Genomic DNA, 27,447 nt, shown 5'->3' with positions numbered 1-27,447 from the left:
GTGTCCAGATGTGAAAACAGCTGCTGAGTGTCCTCTCCTTACACAGAATCTATTTTGCATTTCATTCTAGTAACAAAGCCATCTACACAACCAAAATAGTTTATGACAAGTAGGGCGTAAAAATTGTGGCCAAATGCATATGGCCTAAACAATGGTGTTTTATAGGCCGAAAGAAAAATGTTTTCCATGTAAAAATGTAGACTTGTAAGAAAAGCACATGGAGCAGCACGAACGTAATAAACATAAAGAATAGGAACACAGGACAACTACTTACTTTTTTGCAGCACTCTCCGGGTCTTTCTGTACTTCTCATGTTCTCGTAATTTCAGGTCCGACCACCGTTTCCTGAGCTGATCTTTCGATCGTCGTACCCCGAAATGCCGGTGCAGACTCCTGACCACTTTCGTCATGATCTTGGCCTTTCGACCATTGGGGTTGGGGTAAGGCCCATACTTCCCCTCATAGTCGGCCCTCTTCAGGATGTCGACCATCTCCAACATCTCCCCAAAGGACATATTTGAGGCCTTAAATCTCCTTCTGGATCGGGGACGTTTCTGCCTCCGGGCTTTCCTCCTCCCCGTTGCTATAATTAGCACGCACCTGCTGTGTATCTGCCATGTGCTCTCCCCCCACTGCGCCGAACGAAAAGGGGCGGGGAATAGACTAGAAAGAACGTCAGGGGCGGGCGGAGTTACACGCATGCGCAGTGTGTATGAAGCGTAACACGCACGATCTGTGAGCGGAGGAAGGAGCATCGAAAGCGCCGATCGTGATAACGAAGGTAAGATCTAAACTTGGGCCTATACTGCTTCGAAATAGAAGCCTATATTGTAACAAGATTAGGAGAGTTTGGCCTGACCTTAGGGTTTGTCTTGTGTTGTGTCTTGCAGAGAAAATGGATGGCTTCAATGACCACAACTTCCTCCCCCTGTTCATAGACAAGTACAGGGAGCTGCCCTGTCTGTGGCAGGTGAGACACCCCCATTACAATAATAAACAAAAGAGGCAGGCAGCGCTGGAGACACTGCTGGAGTTGGTGAAGCCGGTGGTCCCCACAGCAACCATCCCCTATTTAAAAGCCAAAATTGGTGGCCTGAGGAGCACTTATTTAAGGAAGCACAAGAAGGTCACGGATTCCCAGAGGTCCGGAGCTGCAGCAGATGATATTTATGTCCCCAGGCTGTGGTACTATGAGAGACTGCGATTTCTGTCAGACCACACTGAAGTCAGGGAATCCCTCTCCACTCTTCCTTCCACTCTTCCTTCCACCCCAGCTGAGGCTTCCGATGTCCAACCTGGGCCTTCCAGCCCGGAAGAAGCGGAGGAGCCCAGCTGGAGTCAGGTATAGCATTCTTCTACAGATTTCTGGTCAATAAAGAAATGATCTTTACTAGATGTTATTATTGATCACTAATTGCTGATTGAAAAAAGTGTTTTACATATCAATAGACAGTAGTGGGCACCCAAAATTGGGACAAGAAAGAAAACTGCTGGGCTCAGAAGGATAGTCTGTTATATTTGTTAACATTCAATTTTCAACAGTCAGGAGGTGACAATTGTGTGTGATTGATGAATAACAAACTAAAACTATGTCCCTTTTTCATACACAGGAAGACCTCAGCCAGGAGGAGGTTGTGGAATGTGGCAGTCAGGAGGAGGTGGGGATTAGTGGCAGCCAGGAGGAGGTGGGGCTAAGTGTCAGCCAAGAGAAGCCTGGGACCAGTCACAGCCTGACTGAATCGCGGGTTCCTCCCGTCCGCCTTCCATACAAAAGAGCGAGGAAGATGACTCACATGCAGGATTCAGCGCTCAGGCTCATTCAGGAGGCTTCTGTGTCCCTCCGAGCCTTACCCACTCCTGAAGAGGCCTTTGCCTGCATGGCTGCCACAAAACTGCAGGGCATGCAGGAGGGTCAACGCAAGCTGTGTGTCCTAAGTCCTAAGTAAGGGGGTGAGTGGGGAACTAACACCCAAGATCGACGTGATTGAGTTGGACCATCCTCCTCCTCCTCCTGCTGCCACAACTCCACCACCAGAGCCACCGAGTGGAAGGAAGCGTGGAAGGAAGACCAGAGAGTGATGGCCCTGGGTTCAGTCTGGTCTGACAAAAGCTGCAGTCTCTTGTATGACCACAGCCTGGGGACACAGATGTCATCTACTGCTTTCCGGATCTCAGGGACTTCTGGACCAGACTGCCCTCCCTTAGATAACGACTCCTCAGGCCACCAATTTTCCTTGAAAATAGTTGATGTGTGCCCTGGGGGTCCAAGGCTTCACCCATTTCTGTGAGCCCTTAATAAAAGTAATTTTTTGGAAAATTATCCTCTCCTATGTGTGTTTTCATCCAAAAAGGACAGTTTGTTGGTGACGATTCAGGTACATTTCTAACATAAAATGTGAAATTAACAAGGGACAACACCACCAAACAATCTTCTACAGATTAAATAGAACAACATATCAATGGTGTTGTGGTAACTTGACACAAAACACACACACAAAAATTTTCAGGAGTACAAATAAGAAATCCCAAAAACCAAAAATAAGCCTTGAAAAAAAGACAAACCAAAAAAAAAATAATCGGACTTAAAAACAAAAAAAAAAAACCACAAAATAATGTTGTCAGATGTGACAAATCAAAATATATTGAGGGAATCCCGATAAATAGTAAAGAAATAAGTTTGTGAGAAGTGTGTGCGAATATGAGCAGCAAAACTACTTAATTCTTGTCACATTATAAAGAAGAAGAGAGTGCGCTGTATTAAACCATTTTTAACATTGCAGGTTGACGAAAGTGCTGTATCCATTACGAACGCTAATTTTACCAGACCGAGCTGTTCCGTGTCGGAATTTCTTCTGAGCATGCGTGGTACTTTGTGCGTCGGAACAGGCCACACACGGTCGGAATTGACACGATCGGACTTTGTTGTCGGAAAATTTTATCTCGTGCTCTCCAACTTTGTGTGTCGGAAAATCCGATGGAAAATGTCCGATGGAGCCCACACACGGTCGGAATTTCCGACAACACGCTCCGATCGGACATTTTCCATCGAAAAATCCGACCGTGTGTACGGGGCATAAGAGTTAAATTTACACTCGTAAAAGTTGTTCAACTCTGTATTTTCACCGGATAAAGAGGATTGTTTACACTAATAGGGTTAATGCCCTGTAATTCAACACCATAATATTAACACTTTAATCTAAACAATTTAACACCAGGATTTTAACACTGGTGATTTTCCTGTGTAGGGGCGTTGGACAAGTCATATCACACACCCAGAGTACTTTAATGAACATCCAGTAAGTGTAAGACCCATTTACAGGCCATAAAAAGTATGTTATTACCAGTACATGGGTTGTTATGTTGGCTAATGTTTAACATGGTTTCTCCCTCACTTTCAATTAGATTTCAAGCTTTTCTTTAGCCTTGATCCCTTTCTTCAGTCTCCATTAAAGTTAGTGAAGTCAAGTGGAGAATCACATAGTATAGACAGATAAGCTAACATTTAAAAAACAACTCGAGACCTCATGATTTTCATGAAAAACCACAATCTTTTTCTTGTAAGATTTAGAAAATTTGTTTCTAGACAATGGACTCCACACCTCTGTACATGTCATAACACATTACTACTCAGTTCTAAACTTCCACTATAGAGAAACGGGTTACATTTCAACCAAGGAGTTGTTTTTCCATGTCAATTTTACTACACGCTTTGCTGAGGTTATGTTATTTTTTTCAAAAATTAGAATATAATATACTCAAACATACAAAGTGATGTAAGCAATATGGAGTTTTAGCTTTTTATTCTGCCACAGTTCTGTGCTATATTAATTGGGATAAATAATCTGATAAAATGATAAACAAATGTAATATAATAAAGCTCTTGTTTCAGATGTCAGACCATACAGATGTTATGAGAGGCATAAGAAAACATGCCGGTATACAGTACCCAGTTCTCACACCCAATATACAAGGGTTTCACTCTGCGGTATGTTTTATATAACTTTTATTACTTTATCATTGTTATTGTTTAGAGCCTGTAACAATCAATGCATCATATAATAAACTAACTTGTGTAAATTTGGATTTTTAGTCTTTGTCAGTTAGTGGCCCATATTTCAGTATAACATGCCATGAACCCTCCCTCACCATCCAAGAAGGTGCCCCCTCTGTTACTCCTCCCCGATATTCTAACTACAGTTTGTGGTTAAGCACTTGAAATGGAGTTTATCTTGAAGGAGTCATCCAAGTGTAAAACAGATTATTCAATTTTTGAACTCATGATAATGGGTTTAACCATCCTCTGACTTCTGGCATTGTCCGTTCACTCACTCTAGCAGTTGTGTTGTGCTCTCACTTTTGAATACTTTGTTCATTTACAGTATATAACATAAAAGTAAGCTATGGTGCCTGGGTTAGACTCACACAGAGTTTGAGGAAGCCTGTTAGAATTTGAGCTTAGCATTAAATTGGGATGAGCTACTGTTCGGGCAGAGCTCATTATGGCCTGAACCCAGGAAAAACTTTCACGCAATAGCAGGCCACTGGCCCAAAAATAATTAGCTGTGGAATTACCCATCCTTTAGCTACACTTAACAAAGGAGCAGGGATACTGTTATTATTGTTAACCTAATATAGCCACATGGCCATATTTGGACAGTGCTGTTACATGCGGCTGCAGGGGCTGGGAATTCCACAGCTGATCAGGCTGGCGGCTTGCTATCATGTGACAGTTTTCAGTGGATTTGGGGCTGAACTCAGTTTCGCCTGAACCATAGCTCATCCTTAATGGTGAATCCTAAATTTGGGAAGCTGGGTGCTTCAGTGACAGAATACTTTTGCAGCACATATTTGCCTGTAGGATTTATGTTTTTAATTTTGGCTTATATGGCAGCAACATCCCAATGTTGACCTGTTCCTATGAATAGTTCATCAGCTAAGATGACTGCTGACCTCAAATTAACCATAAACTAAAGTTAAAGAAATAAAGGTCCCAGACAAGGCAGCAAGGAGGGTGATTGCCCAAAGAGCTATAAAACAAACGTGTTTCTAATACATATAGTAGTCATAATAAGTACTTTTAGGTTAAATGGACAACTGTGAAAACAAGACCTCACAATGCATTATGGTTTAAAATAAAATTGCTTCTGCAAATTCAGAAACAATTGCTGGGACTGTGATTTTAAAACTGACACTTTACTGAGAAAACAATGTCTCTGTGGCCCAATCCCACCTTGATAAAGCTGTCTTGCTCCTTTGCAAGGATTAGGCCACTTTTGTGTTATAGGGTCATAAATTCAGAAATGCTTGTGTCAACAAAGACTTTTTGGCCTGGAATGGTCAAGGAGGGGAATATGTCTCACCACCCATTTTCCTGGCTCATTAATGACAGAAACAAAAAATTTTAGAAGAGGGATCACAATACTATTCTAATGGTGTTCACTCATAACTTTTTGCTTATCCTTTGCCTTTAATTCTGCCTTATTTGAAGAATCCATTATTACTGAATAGGGATGGGCTATCTGTTCGAGTCGAACATGAGTTCAACTCGCACATTGGCTGTTCGCCCGTTCGCCGAACAGCGAACAATTTGGGGTGTTCACGGCAAATTTGAAAAGCCACGGAACACCCTTTAAAATTCTATGGAAGAAATCTAAAGTGCTAATTTTAAAGGTTAATATGCAAGTTATTGTCATAAAAAGTGTTTGGGGACCGGGGTCATGCCCCAGGGGACATGTATCAATGCAAAAGAAAGTTTTAAAAACTGCCGTTTTTTTGGGAGCAGTGATTTTAATAATGCTTAAAGTGAAACAATAAAAGTGAAATATTCCAATATTTCATACCCGGGGGGTGTCTATAGTATCCCTGTAAAGTAGCGCATGTTTCTCGTCTTTATAACAGTCCAAGAGCAAAATGACATTTCTAAAGGAAAAAAAAAGTAATTTAAAAGTGCTAGCACTAGTGCCGGCTATTAATGAATTGTCGGTCCCGACAATACACATAAAAGTCATTGAAAGTCATTAAAAAAAAAAAATGTGTGGGGGTCCCCCAAAATTCCATTACCAGGCCCTTCAGGTCTGGTTTGGATATTAAGGGGAACTCCGCGCCAAAATTTAAAAAAAAACGGCATGGGGTTCCTCCAAAAATCCACACCAGACCCTTATCTGAGCACGCAACCTGGCAGGCCATAGAAAAAGAGGGGGGGACGAGAGAGTGGAGATAAGGGTCTGGTGTAGATTTTTAGGGGAACCCCACGCCATTTTAAAAAAAAATTTGGCGCAGAGTTCCCCTTAATAACCACACCAGACCTGAAAGGGCCTGGTAATGGAATTTTGGGGGACCCCCACGCATTAAAAAAAAAAAAATTTTCAATGACTTTTATGTGTATTGTCGGGACCGACAATTCATTAATAGCCGGCACTATCGCTAGCACTTTTAAATGACTTTATTTTCCTTTAGAAATGTCATTTTGCTCTCAGACTGTTATAAACACGGGAAACATGCGCTACTTTACAGGCATACTATAGACACCCCCTAGGTACGAAATTTAAAGGAATATTTCACTTTTTATTGTTTCACTTTAAGCATTATTAAAATCACTGCTCCGGAAAAAAACGGCCGTTTTTAAAACTTTCTTTTGCAGAAACACTTTTTATGACAATAACTTGCATATTAACCTTTAAAATTAGCACTTTTGATTTTTCATGTTCGTGTCCCATAGACTTTAACGGTGTTCGCATGTTCAAACAAATGTTTTGCCTGTTCACATGTTCTGCATGCGAACTGAACAGGGGGGTGTTCGGCCCATCCCTATTACTGAAACAGTAATTTTATCCAGAGGTAATGCTTCTGTTACAGGTAGAGTAGCGAGATTTCTATGACCTAACTCTTGAGCTTACTTCTACCCACATCACTCCCCCTCCTACAATATGAGTGTTCTCAGGTGTAAGCACCCCCCTTTTTTGACTTCTTCATAACATAACAAACATACCACAACATATATTAACAAACCAACCTTTTTCTGTTATGTCTGTGGCAGGTGAGTAGGCCTGGGGTTAATTTACTAAAACTGGAGAGTGTAAAATCTGTTGCAACTGTGTATGGTAGCTAATCAGCTTCTAATCAGCTTCTAACTTCAGCTTGTTCAATTAGGCTTTGGCAAAAAAAACTGAAAGCTGATAGTTTTTTTTGCAGCGCACCACCTTTTGCACTCTCCAGTTTTAGTAAATCGAACCCGGGGTTTTAGACAGCAGAAACTGTAAAGGAATCCAAGGAGGTGTTAGTATTGAATAGGCTGACCCTTTATTATTTTTTTTACTGAACTATGGGTTGGTTTAAATCACTGCATGCCTGGGTGCATTTTATGAATGAAAACTGAAAGTATTTTGATGCATAACTCCAGCACTTAGTATGTTATGTATGTGTCCAATTTACTATAACTCTTATGCTGATCAGATACTGGCTGCCATCCCCAACAAAGCCACCAGCAAAATACCTAGTGTCATAGGTGCATACCCTATAACATCCCTGCCCTCTTCTGCAACCAGTGCTGGGATCTGGTGGTCACATGCTCCTCCATACTTTATATTGGGATTTTTTTTACAGTGATTTGCTAAGTGAACAGTTTCCAATCTTTTAGTAAAGATGATGCCCTTTTAGTAAAGATGATGCCCTGATAATTTTACTTTGCACCGTGCGTTATATTTTATTTGAATAGGAAGAAAATATGCAAAGGTTTAATAGTTCACTATTAGGTTGGCAATTCTATAAGGGACTATCTCCCTCCTGGAGGCTTCCTTAATTTTGCATCTCCAATATGGTCAGGATCTTTTTTCAGAGCTTGGACCGGGTCTGTTACGTCAGCCGACAGCAGGCTTTAGCACTAACTGCACTCCTGTGACCCACAGGATAAGTATAGCCAAAAATGCTTTGGCCATATTCTCCTTTAACCCAATTACCCAATCATGTGAAACATATCTGTACATAACTATGGGGTTTATTTATTAGAGGCAAATCCCCTTTGCAGTACATGTGCACTTGGAAGTGTAGTCACTGTAGATCTGAGGGGGACATGCAAGGAAAATAAAAAACAGTATTTTTGCTTGTACATGATTGGATGATAAAACCAGCAGAGCTTCCCCTCATTTCAGATCTTCCCCTCATTTCAGATCTTCCCCTCAGATCTAAAGCGACTGCACTTCCGAATGCACTTGCAGTGCACTTGTAGTGCAAAGTGGATTTTCCTTTAGTGAATCAACCCCACTGTATTTCCATTTTTTCACATTCAGCAGCTAGCCAGGAAACTATCATTATGTTTGTGTCAGTGGGCCATCGGTTCATCATTTAACAGTATTGACAACTGATCTACATCGCTGGACAACTTGATTGATGTTGGATTTACATTGTGAGACATTTTTTATTTATAAAATACTTTTTTTTTACCTTATGTGTTTTATTGTTCTTTTTGTGAAAGAGAAGTATAAAGTACCCCTTACTTATTTATGTAGGGGGATGAGCTGGATATCTGGGGGTCCCTTATATAAAAGCAGCATCACCAACTATGTGTAGTAGTTTATTAGCTCTCACAAAAACAAAGATAATAGGCACTTTGTGTGTATTTCAAAAAGCAGCATGTAATGCAATACCACCAGATGGCAGCCTTTTCCCAGCCAAGGAACTTCCTCATGCAGATAGCCTCTTTCCAGGAACCAGTAGGGTTGCTGTGAACCACATGGAGATTGTTAGGTAGAAGCAGGACACCAGAATGGCGTGATGACTTGTTTTGGGACGTCTCTGCCCCTTTCTCAATGAGACCTTTTTGAGGTGTGTGTGGGGGGGTGCATGCTCACTCATCCCTCCTTTCCTGGCTAGCCAGACTGCATGACTGGATAAGGGTCTGGTATGGAATTGGGGGGGCTTCATGTCATTTTTTTTTTCTTGCATGCACTCACCCTTATCATACAAGTTCTATATCTAGGATATAGGTCTGCTATGGATATTAAGGGGAATCATTTCTATTTTTTTTCTTAAATATACACCAGACATGTAATCTGAGTGGCCAGGAAAGGGAAGGGCAGTGAGTATGTGCCTCCTCCTGGAACATGACACATGCCCTTTAAAGAAACAATGCAAAAAGGGTGTAGGATCCCCCCTCCAATCTATATAAGACCCTTGCCTTGAAAGGGGTTTGGTATGGGTTTTTAAGTTGAACCCTACAGGAAAAAACAAAAACAAAAAAAGGTGTGGAGGCCCCCAAGATTCATACCAAACCCTTATCCGAAACATGGTTCTGGTATGGAGTTTTAAGGGAGATCCACACACAAAGTAGTAGTGGGGTCTCCCCAAACTCCATAGCAGATGCTTATCTAGGCAAACAGCCTGACTGACCAGAAAGGAAAGGGGTAGGGGGCATGCCCCTCTTGAACCATACCAGACCAGGCCGCATGCCCTGAACACTGAGAGGATGACTTGTCAGAGAGGATATTAGTTGATATCAATTGGATATTAATACAGAATGTATTAATTAACAACTAACCAATTAAATTCAGTGCAGGTCTCCATATCTATACAGCAAGGTTCTGTATGATTGGAAGATGAAGGACCTTTTATTTATCTGCCTGTCTTTATTCATAGAACTCATTTAATTGCAGGACGTTATAGTATGACTTTTATGAATAGAGGAGGGGGGCAGAAAGGGCTGGCATAGTTGGTGTTCTAGGACAGATCCAGCAGCTTGTATTAACCAGAAGATTACCACTGCGGGTGTATGCAGGGGGAGCAAAGGACTAAAGATTTAAAGGAAGAGAGCAGCCACCAGCATATGAGACTCTTCTCATTCAATGTACTGTAAGTAACAATAAGTAAGTACTATAACTTGTGTTATTTGAAGAAAAAAAATCACCACTGATCTTAAGCTTCTTTGAGGAATTGATTGCAAAGTTTCAGGTAAAAAAAATATTTTCAAAACAGACTGAATGTTTATTGAGAAGAGAAGTTACTTGGTCCAGCAGTGAAATATTCACTTTGTTTTTTTTTTTATTTTCTTATTTATTGTGAATCATACTTCACTATCTAAATTCCTGCCAAACAACAAATGATAAAACGTGTATGTGTGTTTTTTGGTGTATGATTGTGTGTATTTCAGGATGTTTACTGCACCACAGAATTACCTTTTACTTGGATTGAAAGGAAGAAAAAACTCCTTATAACATGGAAAACATTTATTGCAAATTACCAGTTGATAACACATTAAAGGTTGAATTGAAATTTTGAATGTGGTCACTGACATGTTGCATCACCCATCGATTGTAATAAATCAATATAAATACATTTTCCTGAACCAAATTAACACAATAGTACCAGAGCCTGAAATGCCATAATGTGGCTTAGCCCACATCAATGTGTTTCTTTTTCCTTTGACTTGGTAATTAAAGCTGAATTGTTAAACATTTCAAATGGAGAATATTTACAAATGTGTGTTAAATTGTGATGTCCCTTCTTAGATTGCAGCAGGGGCTAAAGAGGTGTCTGTGTTTGGTGCAGCATCTGAGACATTTAGTAAGAAGAATATAAACTGCTCCATTGAAGAAAGTATGTCAAGGTTTGACGAAGTCATACAATCAGCATATGGCATAAACATTCCTGTACGTGGGTATGTATATATTTATTAATCTCTTTTTAGCTCTGAAAAAGTGATCATTCCACTATGGGTTCTAAAGTAGAATTAAACAAGTAAAACAAAATGCTGGATACTTACTTTTCTCATGGCTAGTGTGTTAAAGCAGATCTTTTCCCTCTTTCCCTAAAAAATCACCCTTGGCATACAGCTCTGCATGCTGATATGAAATGTTCCTACATTCATTACTTGAACAAATATTTTTTTACTTTTGCTTATAAAATCACAATTGTTTCCATTGCCTGACTGATTGAGGTACTGGTGATGTAACCTTGGCCTTACAGAACCATCCTAGGAAGTTTACATCATTTGTACCTTTGCACTCAGATGATGCAATGTCACATGTTCCTAGAGGCAGGCCCAAAGTTCCTGGAAGTAAGGGGAGATTGATTCATCTGCCCTTAGTGAAAATGGCCACCCTGAGAAGAATGGAGAAGCAAAATAAGGTATGCAAAGAATAAAAAGCCTGCAAATATCTATAGGTATCTGTAGATTGTCATTACTAAATATTTCTGAAGGTGATTGTATTGTGATTTTTAAAGCTCGTTTGGTGGTACTTCACCTGTGGATCACAGGAATGTAGTTCGTTTTGCACAAAGTTCGCTGTCACCTGACATTGCAGAGCCAGTCCAGGCTCGGGAAAGATGACAACCATATGATCCACCCACATGCCTTGACCGGCACCCAGCTCAGCCTTTCAGCGAGCCACTGAGAGCCTGAGCCAGCCGCTCCCACCTCCTCCATAGCCCAGCGCTCCAGTGAGCGTGGTGGGGGGGCAGAGCAGAGAGCCAGTGATTGACACTCACCAGCTTTCTGTTCAGGGAGCTCTGAGTACCAAGCGATGGGCAGTGTTTGATCATTCACTTCTCTCTTAGAGCCGCCGAGGGACAGATGCAGCATCAGACTGATGCTGAATCCACCTAGGTAAGTATGATTCTAAAAGAAACCATTCCCATACTTCTCTTTTAAGATAAGAATGAAGTTCCTCTATAAAGTCCCCTGCATTTCTGATTCCTGGCTACTGCAGGTGTTCTGACACCTGGTATTCTGGGTGTGTACCATGTACTGTGATTCCTCCCACCTACTCGAACAACCTGTGGTGACATAAGAGACAACAGGACGAACAAGAGTGCAGGGTGGAGTTTTAACATATGGGCTGCCTGAAAGGAAAGTATAAAACAACTTTTTAACAAGCTGGCTTTAGTTTAGACCCCTCTCTTAAACATTATAAACTGTTACCAGATACTGTATGTATATCAGGCACCCAGATGTGCATCCATAAAAGACAACTTACCTTTTGGAGCTATGGGAGAAAAACAAGGTACAAAGTACAGCAGCAGATGCAACAAATGGTATATTTAATTAAAATTAGCCAAATGGCTACTCACACTAATATAAAGATCAATAGACATATAACAGTATTATACTGTAGTCACTCAGCGGGTCCCCAGTGGATGGTGGTGTGTAGATGTTAACGCGAGAGGAGAGGAACAACCGGCCAGACATCCATCTTGTTGTCTCGGAACCAGCATGGAACACACTCAGAGTCGCAAATTGACGTCAGAACATGGAGATAACGTTTCAAAGCATCCGCTTCTCCATCAGATCTAAATGGCTATTGATCACTAGCCATTTAGATCTGATGAAGAAGCCTATTGATCTTTATATTAGTGTGACTAGCCATTTGGCTGATTTTAATTAAATATACCATTCGTTGCATCTCCTGCTGCACTTTTTGGCACACCTTGTTTTTCTCCCATTGTTCTTTCCGAGACTGCTTCGCTCTCAAGGGAGCTGCCACTAATGCTGCATATGTATACTTCCTGGACTTTATAGACTTTTAGTTGTTTGTTTCAGTGTGTTTTGGTACCCTCTCATGCACCATTCTGTTTTTGTATTACTTTTTGGAGCACCCCAGGAGCCTTGGAGCACAATATTTTCTAGATTGTGAAGAATTCCAATCATTGACAGCTTGGGTTCGGCCTGGCACCATAACTATAATATGTAGCATTACTGGGCAATAATGAGGTGTGGTAAATAGGAAGAATCAGCCCTAACCTCTCAATCACAAGAATTGGTTGATATATGCATAATACAGAACCCTGGCTTTCAGGGCTCCCAGGTGTTTTATAATACATATGACTCATTATACATACAGAACAACAGATTGCAAAAGATAGTAGGACAAACCTCAAAAAATTCTTCAAATATAATAATAGTAAAAAGGTTAGGTCTGCGCATGTAGGCCCTTTACAAAATAATCTGGAGTGGATGACTGGGGACAAAGAGAAGGCAAATATATTAAATACTTTATTCAGCTCTGTGTATACAAAGGAGCATGGGGGAGCTCATGTCCATAATGGTGGTGGTAGTGACACAGCCCCAAATGATACACAATGGCTCAAAAGTGATATGGTCCAGAAATATTTCAACACAATAAAGGTGGATAAAGCACCTGGATCAGATGGCATCCACCCTCGGATCCTAAAAGAATTGAACTCTGTCATTTCAAAGCCATGGTTTCTATTTTTTAGGGACTCTTTAATGACTGGGAATAGTACCATTGGATGGGAATAGTACTATTGGATTGTGGCACCAATGTGGTGCCTATATTTAAAAAGGCTCAAAGTCTTTACCAAGTAACTATAGACCTGTTAGTTTAACTTCTATAGTTTGGGAAGATACTGGAGAGTTTCATAAAATTCCACATACAGTAGATGAGTTTTTGCTGGAAAAAAATATTTTAAGCAACAGACAGCATGGATTCATGAAAGACAGAAGTTCTCAGACAAATCTGATTTCTTTTTATGAAGAGGTAAGTAAAACCTTGGACCTTGGTGGCTGTGGACGTAATATACTTGGATTTTGCAAAAGCATTTGGCACAGTTCCCCACACACGAATAATGTGTAAGGTAAAGTCTACAGGCTTGGAAAAATGGATAGAAAATTGGCTAAAAGACAGACTTCAGAGAGTAGTGATTAATGATTCTTACTTTGAATGGTCTAAGGTTATCAGTGGTGTACCCCAAGATTCAGTGTTGGGACGCTTACTTTTAAATACCTTTCTAAATGATATAGAGTCTGGGATAAAAAGTACCATTTCAGTCTTTGCAGATGACACTAAGCTATGAAGGGGAATAACGTCCTTGCAGGATGTCTCCAACTTACAAGCCAACCTTAATTCACTGTTTAATTTGGCGACTATGTGGCAAATATGGTTTAATGTTAATAAATTTAAAGTTATGCACTTGGAGGCTAAGAATATGCATGCATCATACATACTAGGTGGAGTACAACTGGGGGTTTTGGTAGATCATAAGTTTAATAATAGCATGCAATGCCAAGCTGTGATTTCCAAAGCGAGCAAAGTCCTTTCTTGTATTAAAAGAGGTATGGACTCCAGAGAAAGATATAATTTTGCCCCTGTACAAATCATTAGTAAGACCTCATCTGGAATATGCAGTTCAGTTTTGGGCACCAGTTCTCAAAAAGGATATCAGGGAACTGGTGAAAATGCAGAGAAGGGCAACTAAACTGATAAGAGGCATGGAGGAGCTAAGCTATGAGGGAAGAATAGAGGAACTGAATTTATTCTCTCTTGAGAATAGGAGATTAAATGGGGATATGATCAACATGTACAAATACATAAGGGGTCCATATAGTGAACTTGGTGTTGAGTTATTGACTTTAAGGTCATCACAGAGGACTAGGGGACACTCTTCACATCTAGAGGAAAATAATTTTCATCTCCAAATACAGAAAGTTTTTTTCACAGTAAGAGCTGTGAAAATGTAGAAAAGACTCCCTCCAGAGGTGGTTCTGGCCAGCTCAGTAGATTACTTTACAAAAGGCCTGGATTCTTTCCTAAATGTACATATTATAACTGGATACTAACATTTCTAAGTAACCTTGATCCAGGGAATATTGTATTGCCTCACTGGGGGATCAGGAAGGAATTGTTTTCCATGCTGTAGCAAATTGGATCATGTTTTGCTGGAATTTTTCACCTTCCTCTGGATCAACTGTGGGCATAGGATTGTGTATATGGGATTGTATGTTTTTTTTTTCTTTTTATTGGTTGAACTAGATGGACCCGTGTCTTTTTTTCAACCTGACTAATTATGTATACATCAAGGTCCCTGCTGTACATGTCTACATTCATTTCAGTATAGCAGCTTTTTGTATAAAGTTCTGTCAGGTGACGGTATCCTTGTCAGCATTATTCAAAATACAGTTTTCCACTGTTCTAGCAGTTGATTTATGTAACTTTAGTAGGAGTTGCTCAGAAAAGAAACATTGTCATGCATTGTTTTCATGCATTGTCATGCAATTGTTTTCAGAAAAGTCCATTTGCATCAATACTTTACCTTGAGGTACCTTGTATTTTCCCTTTGTCTGTGCATATTTTTAATTCAAGTCCAAAAAGAGTCTATAACACACAAAGACAATGTTCACATAATTTGTGTTATCATGCAAGTCTTTCCTAAACTAAACTCTTATTTCTGATTTTTTTTTTGTAAGCCTTTTTTCTTTGCTATTGCTTTATAAATCATTGATTTTGAATGTGCAAAAGGGGACCTTTCACTTTCCTGGCGGCATACCTTTTCCAGGTCAGTGAATCATTGAGGTTGACAGTTAATAGGCTGTTCACTTTGCAAATGACTTTTCAGTCATTAGTCTGGGGGATATCTTTTTAGTATTTGTTGCTGAGGAACTAACAGGCGAGGAGTTTAGGGTCATGAGATACTCCAAAACAACTAGCAAATACAGCAAAAGTACAAGCTTCTCCCTAGTCTCTCAGTAGCAGCTTCTCTGGCAGTAGCTGGGGATGGTCGTCATATCTAAGGCCCCACAGTTATAGACCATGGAGCAGCTGGTTTCCTTTCCCTTCTACACAACTAGTCATCAGTCCCCAGTAAGGTCTTTGCTCACAGTGTCCCAAAAACCTTCATGGATAGATCCTTAATGAGGGAAATGGCAGAGTCCTCCTTCAGATCTGGACTCTGAAACCATGTCCTACAGCAGGTTTCCCATTTTTCAGCTGTCTTCCTCAGGCCCTTAACACAGCAAATGCTGAGGCCCAAACAATAGTCTCTTAGTGGTCCTTCCCCTAGGGACAACAGCCCCTGGAGTACTAAACCCTCCATGGTGAGGAAAGAAGAGTCTGCTTAGGCCTCCTGTCTATTTATCACCTCCCCAGTCACCTTCTGGGTGCCCTCTTCCAGGGATTGTTATGGTATGATAAATATTCAGCTGATCGTTTGAATTTCCCTCCAGTTTGCTCTGCAAGCTACTTCCAGAGGCAGGAGGAAGTAATCAAGATAAGGATGTTCCTCTTTAAAACTTCCCTGGGTTTCTTATCCCTGGCCACTGTAGATATTTTGACAGCTGGTATTCTGGGTGTGTCAAAAACCTGCTCCCCTACCATGCACTGTGATTCCTCCTACTGGCTCATACATCCTTTTGTGTTATAGGAGACAGTGGGAGGAACAGCAGTGCATGATGGTGTTTTAACACATGGGCTGCCAGAAAGGTAATGCCCGGTACACACAATGAAATTATTGGATCTGATGTGATGTCATGTGTTGTAATGCATTTGTATTGCATTTTTGAACGACAGCTGTACTGGTTAAACAAAAATCATACGATCTGGCATTGTACAAAAACAATTTTTTGTGCGTGTCTGATCAAATAATATCAGATGAACTGTCCTGATCGGCTCTCGAAAGCTCTGTACTAACGATCAGATTATCATACGATCTCTCCGAAATCGGTATTTTTCGTACGATTTTACGGGAGTCTCAGTGCTGCATATTGCTGGTACTACAGATAAAAAAGCCAAACAATCCATAAATGGATAATAGGGACATACAACATTTGTTAGAATATCATGTGATGCACAATTCATTAAATCAGCCTACATTTCAAACACAGTAATAATCATATTGAAAAGATGGGCCTACCAGAGTGCTCAAGAAGGAAGAAATGCTGAGTCAATTGGATGCCAGATTTCCAAAAAAGGATCAGAACCATGAGGTGTTTTGGGACCAAAGGTGAGACATATAACTGAATACCCAGAATATATAGATGTCACTATGTTTACATCAAGATTAGACCCAAATGTTGGTGCCCATATAGGGGAAGTCATTTACCTTGATTTGACTAGAGTAGGTATCAGTCAGTTGTGGTTCCCAATAGGGATATATTCATATCCGCAATATCAATGGAGGGCCAATGACGGGGGGGTTCTATTTATGCTGTAGCATGACAAATTTCCTCATGGGCTAGCCACAGTGGATATGTGGCCATACAGACACCTAGGACACTTCTTCCCGTGGATGCAGTTTCTCATTGAGTCCACGTGGGGAAAGTGCCCTTTATATGATGTGACCAGTGTGCGGCCACTGGCCCTTATTCCATCTCGATCTGGGGGACAGTGTTTACAACACAAGTTCTCATTTTGATGCCTTCCTTGGAGACCTCTGCCCGTTGCCGTGTAGATAAGCAGTCTTTTTGATTTACAAGAACAAAGGCGGCACTCTATGGGAAGAAAGTCAATAATATATATCCATACATGTATTCATATGTAAAATGGTATACACCTTGGATTCAATTAAAAAACACTTTATTGCACTTAAGTTGAAGCCCAACCATATCCATGGGGCTATAAGTTGTAGACAGTAGTGGAAAAAGTTGTAACTATGCACTGAAAAAAGTAAAATATCAAAGAAAAATTTATATACAGTACCACCATATATTCCTGGAAGAGAGGGGTTAACTGCTCCCAGGAGATTCACCATTCATTGATGGAAGAAAGTCATCCTAAGGTGTGTAAGGAACGCTCTGGCTCAAATCTGAGGGAAGGGGGTGACAGGGAACTCCACCTGTTGTCACAGGATCACTGGGTGTCCAGATGGAGAAGCGGCAACAACTCCTGCCGGCCACAATGGTGGTTGGTGCTCACCTCTGTTTACCTCAAGCACGGCTGCTGGCTGAGATGGCCAGCCACAACAGGGTGCCAGCCAGCCGCCCACAGGAGCCAGCCAGCCAAGGTGACCCACCCACAGCAGGGAGCCAGCCACAGTAGGTGCCAGCCAGCCAACCAGCCACGGTGACCATCCACAGCAGGATGCCAGACAGCCACCCACGGTGACCCACACCAGGGAGCCAGCCAGCCATAGCAGGGTACCCGCTAGCCACCCACAGGTGCCAGCCAGCCACCCACAGGAGCCAGCCACAGAGGACACAGGAGCCAGCCTCAGAGGACGTGGGAGCCAGCCAGCCACAGAGGATGCAGGAGCCAGCCACAGCTACAGCACCCATAGATAATGTATGAGGAGTGCTACAGAGTATCAATTTTATTTCTACTTTGTGAGAGGTTGGGGCAGGGGTGAGAGTCATGGCACAAGGAGGGGGTCCCATGAGGACCAGAGTGAATGAAGGTGTTCACTGTACACTCTGTTAGAAAGAGGCCCTCATTCAGGTCCCATTATACTCCTTTTCCATCTCTAATGAGACCTGGAGGTGACTCTAACAGATTCTTTCTAATTGACAGTGTTAGAGAGAGATCCCCCCTTCAGGTCCCATTAGACTCTGTTGTAGTCTCTAATGGGGCCTGGAGGAGACACTTTCTAACAGACTGTCCAATGGACACTGTTAGAGAAAGACCCCCCTCCAGGTCCTATTAGACTCTGTTGTTAAACAGTGTTTTTTTTAAAAAAAGGTGGTACTTTGTGTAAAATGAAGGGCTGAGGCCAGGGGTGGGTCATGGGCAGGGCCTGACAGGGGGCCCCTGCTTTATTTGGTCTGGGGGCCCTGGGTGTTGTCAGTCCAGGGAGTTGGGACCCACGTGACTGGCTCAGGCTGCAAGTTTACTTGACCCAGGACAGGAGCATCACTTCACACCACCAGGATTGGAGGAGGCCATGCAAGGACCTGCTGAGCTGGCATTGGCACGGGCAGCTGCCATAGCTGAGGAGAGAGACCCTGACACCCGCAGCTGAACCCCACATCCCATCTACCCCCAATACACCCTATTTACCCTGCCCCAGGCCAGTGCCCACCCAGTAACCTAAAAATAGCCCTCAACTCTGTGGGTTGTGGGTTGAGAGCTCCTGCTGGCCACTGACCTGTGGGTCCTGCTGGCCACTGACTTGTGGGTCCTGCTGGCCACTAGCCTAGGGTGACCAGATATCCCGGTTTCCGGGGACAGTCCTTGGACTAAGGACACTCTCCCTGGACCAAGTCTGTCCCTGGTTTTGTCCCTGCTTTACAGGGCCAATCGGGGGTGGGTGCACCGCAAGCTGGGGTAGTGGGAGGGCGCCCAGGGTCTGTGCCTATTGGGCTGCCTCAGAGGGGAGCGCCAGATTTCACAGAGTGGGGATCTCCTGCATACCTGGCGGCCACTGTCATACAAAGTCCTGCCTCCTGGACTGGCTCCTATGATAGACAGCACACTAGTTTTTCATTTACCTTTTTCTGTCACTTTTTAAATAGCTTTTTTTTTTTTTTTCTCTGGTTCCTTCAGTCTATCAATTAAGGGGGGTGGTTAATTGCTCACTGGTGCCTATTTAACTGGGTGTAGGACTCAGTCTGAGCGTGCTCAGTCTGAGGCTGTGGAACTCGGTGTAAGTGGAGCTGGTATAAGTGGGAGTTAAAAAGCAGAGTTAGAGTGAACAAGTGTTGCTTTTTGTTTGCTGGGTTTGCTGGGTTGCATTTTTGGGGCTTTTCCTTTTAGTTTTTCATTTGCCTTTTTCTGTCACTTTTTAAATAGCTTTTTTTTTTTTTTTTTCTCTGGTTCCTTCAGTCTATCAATTAAGGGGGGTGGTTAATTGCTCACAGGTGCCTATTTAACTGGGTGTAGGACTCAGTCTGAGCGTACTCAGTCTGAGGCTGTGGAACTCGGTGTAAGTGGAGCTGGTATAAGTGGGAGTTAAAAAGCAGAGTTAGAGTGAACAAGTGTTGCTTTTTGTTTGCTGGGTTTGCTGGGTTGTATTTTTGGGGCTTTTCCTTTTAGTTTTTCATTTGCCTTTTTCTGTCACTTTTTAAATAGCTTTTTTTTTTTTTCTCTGGTTCCTTCAGTCTATCAATTAAGGGGGGTGGTTAATTGCTCACAGGTGCCTATTTAACTGGGTGTAGGACTCAGTCTGAGCGTGCTCAGTCTGAGGCTGTGGAACTCGGTGTAAGTGGAGCTGGTATAAGTGGGAGTTAAAAAGCAGAGTTAGAGTGAACAAGTGTTGCTTTTTGTTTGCTGGGTTTGCTGGATTGCATTTTTGGGGCTTTTCCTTTTAGTTTTTCATTTGCCTTTTTCTGTCACTTTTTAAATAGCTTTTTTTTTTTTTCTCTCTGGTTCCTTCAGTCTATCAATTAAGGGGGGTGGTTAATTGCTCACAGGTGCCTATTTAACTGGGTGTAGGACTCAGTCTGAGCGTGCTCAGTCTGAGGCTGTGGAACTCGGTGTAAGTGGAGCTGGTATAAGTGGGAGTTAAAAAGCAGAGTTAGAGTGAACAAGTGTTGCTTTTTGTTTGCTGGGTTTGCTGGATTGCATTTTTGGGGCTTTTCCTTTTAGTTTTTCATTTGCCTTTTTCTGTCACTTTTTAAATAGCTTTTTTTTTTTTTTCTCTCTGGTTCCTTCAGTCTATCAATTAAGGGGGGTGGTTAATTGCTCACAGGTGCCTATTTAACTGGGTGTAGGACTCAGTCTGAGCGTGCTCAGTCTGAGGCTGTGGAACTCGTGTAAGTGGAGCTGGTATAAGTGGGAGTTAAAAAGCAGAGTTATGCCCCGTACACACGGTCGGATTTTCCGATGGACAATGTCCGATCGGAGCGTGTTGTCGGAAATTCCGATCGTGTGTGGGCTCCATCGGACATTTTCCATCGGATTTTCCGACACACAAAGTTGGACAGCAGAAGATAAAATTTTCCGACAACAAAATCCGATCGCGTCAATTCCGACCATGTGTGGCCTGTTCCGACGCACAAAGTGCCACGCATGCTCAGAAGAAATTCAGACACGGGACAGCTCGTTCTGGTAAACTTAGCGTTCGTAATGGATAAAGCACTTTCGTCACACTGCAATGTTCAAAATGGTTTAATACAGCGCACTCTCTTCTTCTTTATAATGTGACAAGAATTAAGTCGTTTTGATGCTCATATTCACACACACTTCTCACAAACTTTTTTCGTTACTATTTATCGGGATTCCCTCAATATATTTTGATTTCTCCCATCTGACAACATATTTTTTTTTTTAGGTTTTTTTACTTTAATGTAGAATCTTTTTTTGTGTTTCTCTTTTTATTTGTTTTTTTTTGGTGATTTGGATTTGTATTCCCGAAAATGTTTGTGTGTTTTTGGTGACAAGTTCCCACAACACCATTGATATGTTGTTCTATTTAATCTGTAGGAGATTGTTTGTTGTTGTTGTCTCTTGTTAATTTCACATTTTATGTTAGAAATGTACCTGAATCGTCACCAACAAACTGTCCTTTTAGGATGAAAACACACACAGGAGAGTAGAATTTCCCGAAAAATATTTTATTAAGGGCTCACAACTAAACAAAGAGGGAGGCAACGCTGGAGAAACTGCAGAAGTGGGTGAAGCCTTGGACCCCCAGGGCAGACATCAATTATTTCAAAGCAAAATTGGTGGCCTGAGGAGTCCATATCTAAGGGAGGGCAGTGTGGTCCAGAAGTCCCAGAGATCCGGAAAGCAGCAGATGACATCTGTGTCCCCAGGCTGTGGTCATACGAGAGACTGCATCTTCTGTCAGACCAGACTGAACCAAGGGCAATCACTCTTTGGTCTTCCTTCCACGCTTCCTTACAGGCTTTGGCTGTGGTGGTGGAGTTGTGGCAGCAGGAGGAGGAGGAGGAGGAGGATCGTCCCTCTCCATGACATCTGTCTTGTGTGTCAGTTCCCCACTCTCCCCCTTACGTAGGACTTTATAAATCAGGTCCTCAGAGATCTTGCGTTGGCCCTCCTGCATGCCCTGCAATTTTGTGGCAGCCATGCAGGCAAAGGCCTCTTCAGGACTGGGGAAGGCTCGGAGGGACGCCGAAGCCTCCTGGATCAGCCTGTATGCTGAATCCTGCACGGGACTCGGAGTGGCCTTCCTGGCCCTTTTGTATGGCAGGCGGAGGGGAGGAACCTGAGACTCAGTCAGGCTGCGACTGGTCCCAGGCTTCTCTTGGCTGACACTTAGCCCCGCCTCCTCCTGGCTGCCACTAATCCCCGCCTCCTCCTGGCTGCCACTAATCCCCGCCTCCTCCTGACTGCCACGTTCCACAGCCTCCTCCTAGCTGAGGTCTTCCTGTGTATGAAAAAGGGACATAGTTTTAGTTTTTTATTCATCAATCACACACAATTTTCACCTCCTGACTGCTGCAAATTAAATGTTAACAAATATAACAGACTATCCTTCTGAGCCCAGCAGTTTTCATTCTTGTCCCAATTTTGGGTGCCCACTACTGTCTATTGATATGTAAAACACTTTTTTCAATCAGCAATTAGTGATCAATAATAACATCTAATAAACATCATTTATTTATTGACCAGAAATCCGTAGAAGAATGCTATACCTGACTCCAGCTGGGCTCCTCCACTTCTTCCTGGCTGGAAGGCCCAGGTTGGACATCAGAAGCCTCAGCTGAGGTGGAAGGAAGCGTGGAGAGGGATTCCCTGACTTCAGTGTGGTCTGACAGAAATCGCAGTCTCTCATAGTACCACAGCCTGGGGACATAAACATCATCTGCTGCAGCTCCGGATCTCTGGGAATCCGTGACCTTCTTGCGCTCCCTAAGATAAGTGCTCCTCAGCCCACCAATTTTAGCTTTTAAATAAGGGATGGTTGCTGTGGGGACCACCGGCTTCACCAACTCCAGCAGTTTCTCCAGCGCTGCCTGCCTCTTCTGTTTGTGATTATAGTGGGGGTGTCTCACCTGCCACAGACAGGGCAGCTCTCTGTACTTGTCTATGAACAGGGGCAGGAAATTGTGGTCGTTGAACCCATCCATTTTCTATGCAAGACACAACACAAGACAAAGCCTAATGTCAGGCCAAACTCCCCTAATCTTGTTACAATATAGGCTTCAATTTCAAAGCAGTATAGGGCCAAGTTTAAATCCTACCTTCGTTAGCACGATCGGCGTCTCCGATGCTCCTTCCTCCGCTCACAGATCGTACGTAAGACGCGCGCGTTACGATTTATACACACTGCGCATGCGTATAACTCCGCCCACCCCTGAAGTTCTTTCTATTCTATTCCCCGCCCCTTTTCGTTCGGCGCAGTGGAGGAAGAGCACATGGCGGAGAGACAGCAGGATCCTGAGAATTGGAGCAACGAGGAGGAGGAGGAAAGGCCGGAGCCTGAAACGTCCCGATCCAGAAGGAGATTAAAGGACTCAAATATGTCCTTTGGGGAGATGTTGGAAATGGTGGACATCCTGAAGAAGGCTGACTATGATGGAAAGTATGGGCCTTACCCCAACCCCAATGTCCGAAAGGCCAAGATCATGGCGAAAGTGGTCAGGAGTCTGCACCGGAAATTCGGGGTACGACGATCGAAAGATCAGCTCAGGAAGCGGTGGTCGGACCTGAAATTACGAGAACACGAGCAGTACAGAAAGATCCGGAGAGTGCTGCAAAAAAGTAAGTATTTGTGCTGTGTTCCTATTTTTTTTATGTTTATTACGTTCGTGCTGCTCCATGTGCTTTTAGGAACTGTTGTACAGTTTAAAATGGCAACTTTCATGTTCATGGGCACATTATTCGTTCGAATCACACTTTTTTTTGCGGACTAGAAAATACCATTGTTTAGGCCATATGCATTTGGCCACCATTTTGAGGCCCTATACTTGTCTTCAAATAATTGGGTTGTGTAGATGGCTTTGTTACTAGAATGAAATGCAAACTAGATTGTGTGTAAGGAGAGGACACTCAGCAGCTGTTTTCACATCTGGACACTGGAGCACTAGTGTGGGACACAAGAACACCATTTTTATTAGGGGGGCCACACAGGTGCTCCAGTGTATACTATAGGGGGGGCTACATCTGTGAAGCTTGTACTAAACAGGTAAAGTATTGCAGCTTGACAAAGGACACTAAAAAAGCTACATCTTGGAACTCTGCTAAAATATATCATTGTACCCCACTTCCAAGCAATGTTTCATCTTTATAGTTCTGACATTAAATATCTGTGTGCTAATTATACCATTTTTGTTTTACATAGGGGAGAAAAGACTCGGAGGACACCCCTCATCCGAGGAGACCAGAGCCCCCCCCCCCTCTGGAAGAAGGTGAAATCCCCCCAACACAAGATGAGCAGGAGGAAGAAGACGTGGTGGAAGTAGTCACCACAACAGGTGAGTGTCTGCGACCACAGGCTCAGATAAGAGATGGATGGCGGCATATTTTTTAGACCTAATTTATTTTGGGTTCCTCTCTTTTTAGGTGATCGTGAGGTTGTGGATGAAGATCCTTTCACATCCGAAAGTGCCCAGATCCTGATCGGGGAGATCATGGGGTGTAATTTACAATTGGAAAACATCAAGCAAAACATCAATGATGTTATTCCAAAATATAAAAACATCATTGATGTTTTGGGGCGAGTTTAAAGCCCCTCCAAATCACTTTCTTCTTTTGTCTGCTACAATGTGCGAAATGTTTTTGTGATTTTTCCCAAAGCCAAATTTGGAGGATGCAAACATGTGCTATCTGCCATCACGGGAGATCAATGGACGCGTTTTGGGGGTGCAACCCCTTCCTCAATAATAAAGTAGCGGTGAGGAAGGGCTTTCTCCCCCAAAACACGTCCCTTCATCCCCCGTGATGGCAGATAGCACATGTTGACATTGTGAAATTTGTGTGCATCTTCCAAATTTGGCTTTGCCAGGGGTGATTTCCCCCCATCTGAACGCAATATCAAACACAGTTCCTAAATACTCATGTCTGATATTGCCTTCAGGTTCTACCAAATGTGAACTTTGTAAGATCAAGATTTGTGTCTTTCTTGTGGGTTTTACACAGGCCTGTTTTCTATAAAATGGACATTTTGATTTTGGATAATGACACCACAAAAATTGTTATACAACAAACATGTTGGTTTGTCAGAAAAACCTTTGGTAAATGCACATGTGATTGTGCAGGTAATAAAAAGATTGTTCATCAAGAATGTGTGGATTATTGTCTCAACGCTACAACACTTTTGGGGTGATGTAATTGTTGTTTTATGAGAAAATGGGGGTTATTTCCTAAGGGGAAATCCACTTTGCACTACAAGTGCAGTTTCAGTGCAGTTGCAAGTGCACTTGTAGTGAAAAGTGTCTTTGCATTTAGTAAATAACAGCCAACAGTGCTTTGTATAAGGTTACACAATCACGACATTTTCTGGACTCCACACATTTCTGTCAGGGTCAGCTAAAACAAACACAAGCAGTAAATGTCCACAAAGAAGAGCCTGGGGGGAGATGCCTGTTGAGAACTTCAAGTCCTGCAGACTTCTCCCTGTGGCCAAATACCGCAGGGTAGCGACCAACCTCTGCTCCAGAGTGATGGCTTGCCTCATGCAGGTATCCTGCCTGCTGATATAGGGGGTCAGCGAAGCCAACAAACGGTGAAACACGGGGTCCGTCATCCTGAGAAAGTTCCTGAAATCATCAGGATTATTCTCACGGATCTCACGGAACAAAGGTATATGAGAGAACTGGTCACGCTGAAGCAACCAATTCTTTGTCCATGAACTCCTCCCCACCCTGTTCATGGACTGGACTTGTGTCAAGGTCAGGACCCCAACACCAAGCCCCCGCACAGCACGAACTCTACGAGGAGTACGCATACGAAACATGGCTAGAAAACGGTCGGCTGCTCAGAACGAAGTAACAGAACGCACTGAAGAACAGCAAGGCCTGTGAAGAGCGACCTGAAAAACAGCAACGAGCGGGCAAGATCACACAGAAAACTCTGATACGAACTGACTGCACGCACTGAAGAGCAGATACAAACCCACAAGCACAAACTGAACGTCAGAAAACTATCTGAAAGCCACGAGTCTGAAAAAGCGCGAATCGTCTCTCACCAAACTTTTACTAACACGAGATTAGCAAAAGGAGCCCAAAGGGTGCCGCGCTTGGTTCTGAACCGGCCTTTTCTAGTCTCGTCGTACGTGGTGTACGTCACCGCGTTGTTGTCGATCGGAAATTCCGACAACTTTGTGTGACCGTGTGTAGGCAAAACAAGTTTGAGCCAACATCCGTCGGAAAAAATCAGAGGATTTTGTTGTCGGAATGTCCGAACAAAGTCCGACCGTGTGTACGGGGCATTAGAGTGAACAAGTGTTGCTTTTTGTTTGCTGGGTTTGCTGGGTTGCATTTTTGGGGCTTTTCCTTTTAGTTTTTCATTTGCCTTTTTCTGTCACTTTTTAAATAGCTTTTTTTTTTTTCCCTGGTTCCTTCAGTCTATCAATTAAGGGGGGTGGTTAATTGCTCACAGGTGCCTATTTAACTGGGTGTAGGACTCAGTCTGAGCGTGCTCAGTCTGAGGCTGTGGAACTCGGTGTAAGTGGAGCTGGTATAAGTGGGAGTTAAAAAGCAGAGTTTAAAACAGGAGGTCATAACAGGGGTCATAGTACCTGTGTAGTGTGAGTATCTGAGTGTTGTCTGAGTAGTGTGTGTGGATCATTAGTACTTGTGTATTGTGTACTGTATACTTGAGTATTGCGAGTGCACGTAGGTCTGCGACTGTTCTGCGATTGCACGTAGGTCTGTGAGTACCTGTGTATTGTCTTGTTGTGTACCTGTGCATTGTCTTGAGTATTAGTGCCAGGAAGCTAGCTGTTAGGTAATTTGGACAGGGTAAAATCCCCAAATCCTCACTAAATTTAATAGGTACGATGCCCGGTGGGTGTGGAGAGGCGACTCTTTGTACATCTTGCGGCATGTATGCGTTCCTTGATCATCAGATTGAGGGCGAATACTGCTGTGCAAAATGTAAGCACATTGTTTCCCTGGAAGCCCAGGTTCTGAATCTGGGGAAGCAACTCTCAGCACTGAGAAGTCCCTCCATACTAAAGGTGAGCCAGGAACGTACACGGCAGGTGCCGGCAGGGGCCAGCACAGAGGCGGGTGGAGACAAAGAGGTGCAGGTACTAGCAAAGAGTAGATGGGTGACAGTCAGGAGGGGTAGAGGGGGAAGTGCCAGGGAGGCTGATCCAGGACTGGAGCATCCCAATAAGTACGCTCCATTGAGTGACATTGGTGAAACCAGTCAGGGACCAGCACTGCTGGAGATGAGGGACTCTCCTAGCTGCCAGGGGAAGAACTCCTCCAGTGAGAGTGGGGGGGCAGCAAAGGGAAAGGAAAGACAGATTCTGGTGATAGGGGACTCAATTCTTAGAAGGACAGAGAGGACAATCTGTAACCAAGACCTGAAGCGCCGAACAGTATGTTGTCTACCGGGCGCTCGGGTTCGGCACATCACGGATCTTGTGGACAGATTACTGGGAGGGGCTGGGGAAGACCCGGCTGTCATGGTGCATGTTGGCACCAATGACAAAGTCAGAGGCAGATGGAGTGTCCTAAAGAACGATTTTAGGGACTTAGGTGCTAAATTGAGGAAAAGGACCTCCAAGGTAGTGTTCTCAGGAATACTACCGGTACATCGAGCCACACCAGAAAGGCAGAGGGAGATTAGGGAAGTAAACAAGTGGCTGAAGAGCTGGTGTAGTAAGGAGGGGTTTGGGTTCCTGGAGGACTGGGCCAACTTCTCAGTCGGTAACCGG

The 27,447-nt window shown here is 43.1% G+C and overlaps 1 protein-coding gene across 3 annotated transcripts in view; it reads left to right on the top strand.

Annotated features, from left to right (window-relative positions):
- HMGCLL1 (3-hydroxy-3-methylglutaryl-CoA lyase like 1) overlaps positions 1-27,447 on the top strand; it is a 129,062-nt gene that overhangs the window by 42,911 nt on the left and 58,704 nt on the right. For 2 of the 3 annotated variants that reach the window (XM_073626684.1, XM_073626685.1), the window contains exons 5-6: positions 3,890-3,985; positions 10,500-10,648. In XM_073626684.1, coding sequence (XP_073482785.1) covers positions 3,890-3,985; positions 10,500-10,648 — 245 coding nt within the window. The remainder of the gene's footprint in view (positions 1-3,889; positions 3,986-10,499; positions 10,649-27,447) is intronic. The other variant, XM_073626686.1, reaches the window with a different exon arrangement.

This window comes from Aquarana catesbeiana, linkage group LG04, assembly GCF_042186555.1.
Source record: "Aquarana catesbeiana isolate 2022-GZ linkage group LG04, ASM4218655v1, whole genome shotgun sequence".
NCBI lineage: Eukaryota > Metazoa > Chordata > Amphibia > Anura > Ranidae > Aquarana > Aquarana catesbeiana.
Note: the sequence above shows the minus strand (reverse complement) of the source record. Positions and strands in the feature narration are given on the sequence as shown.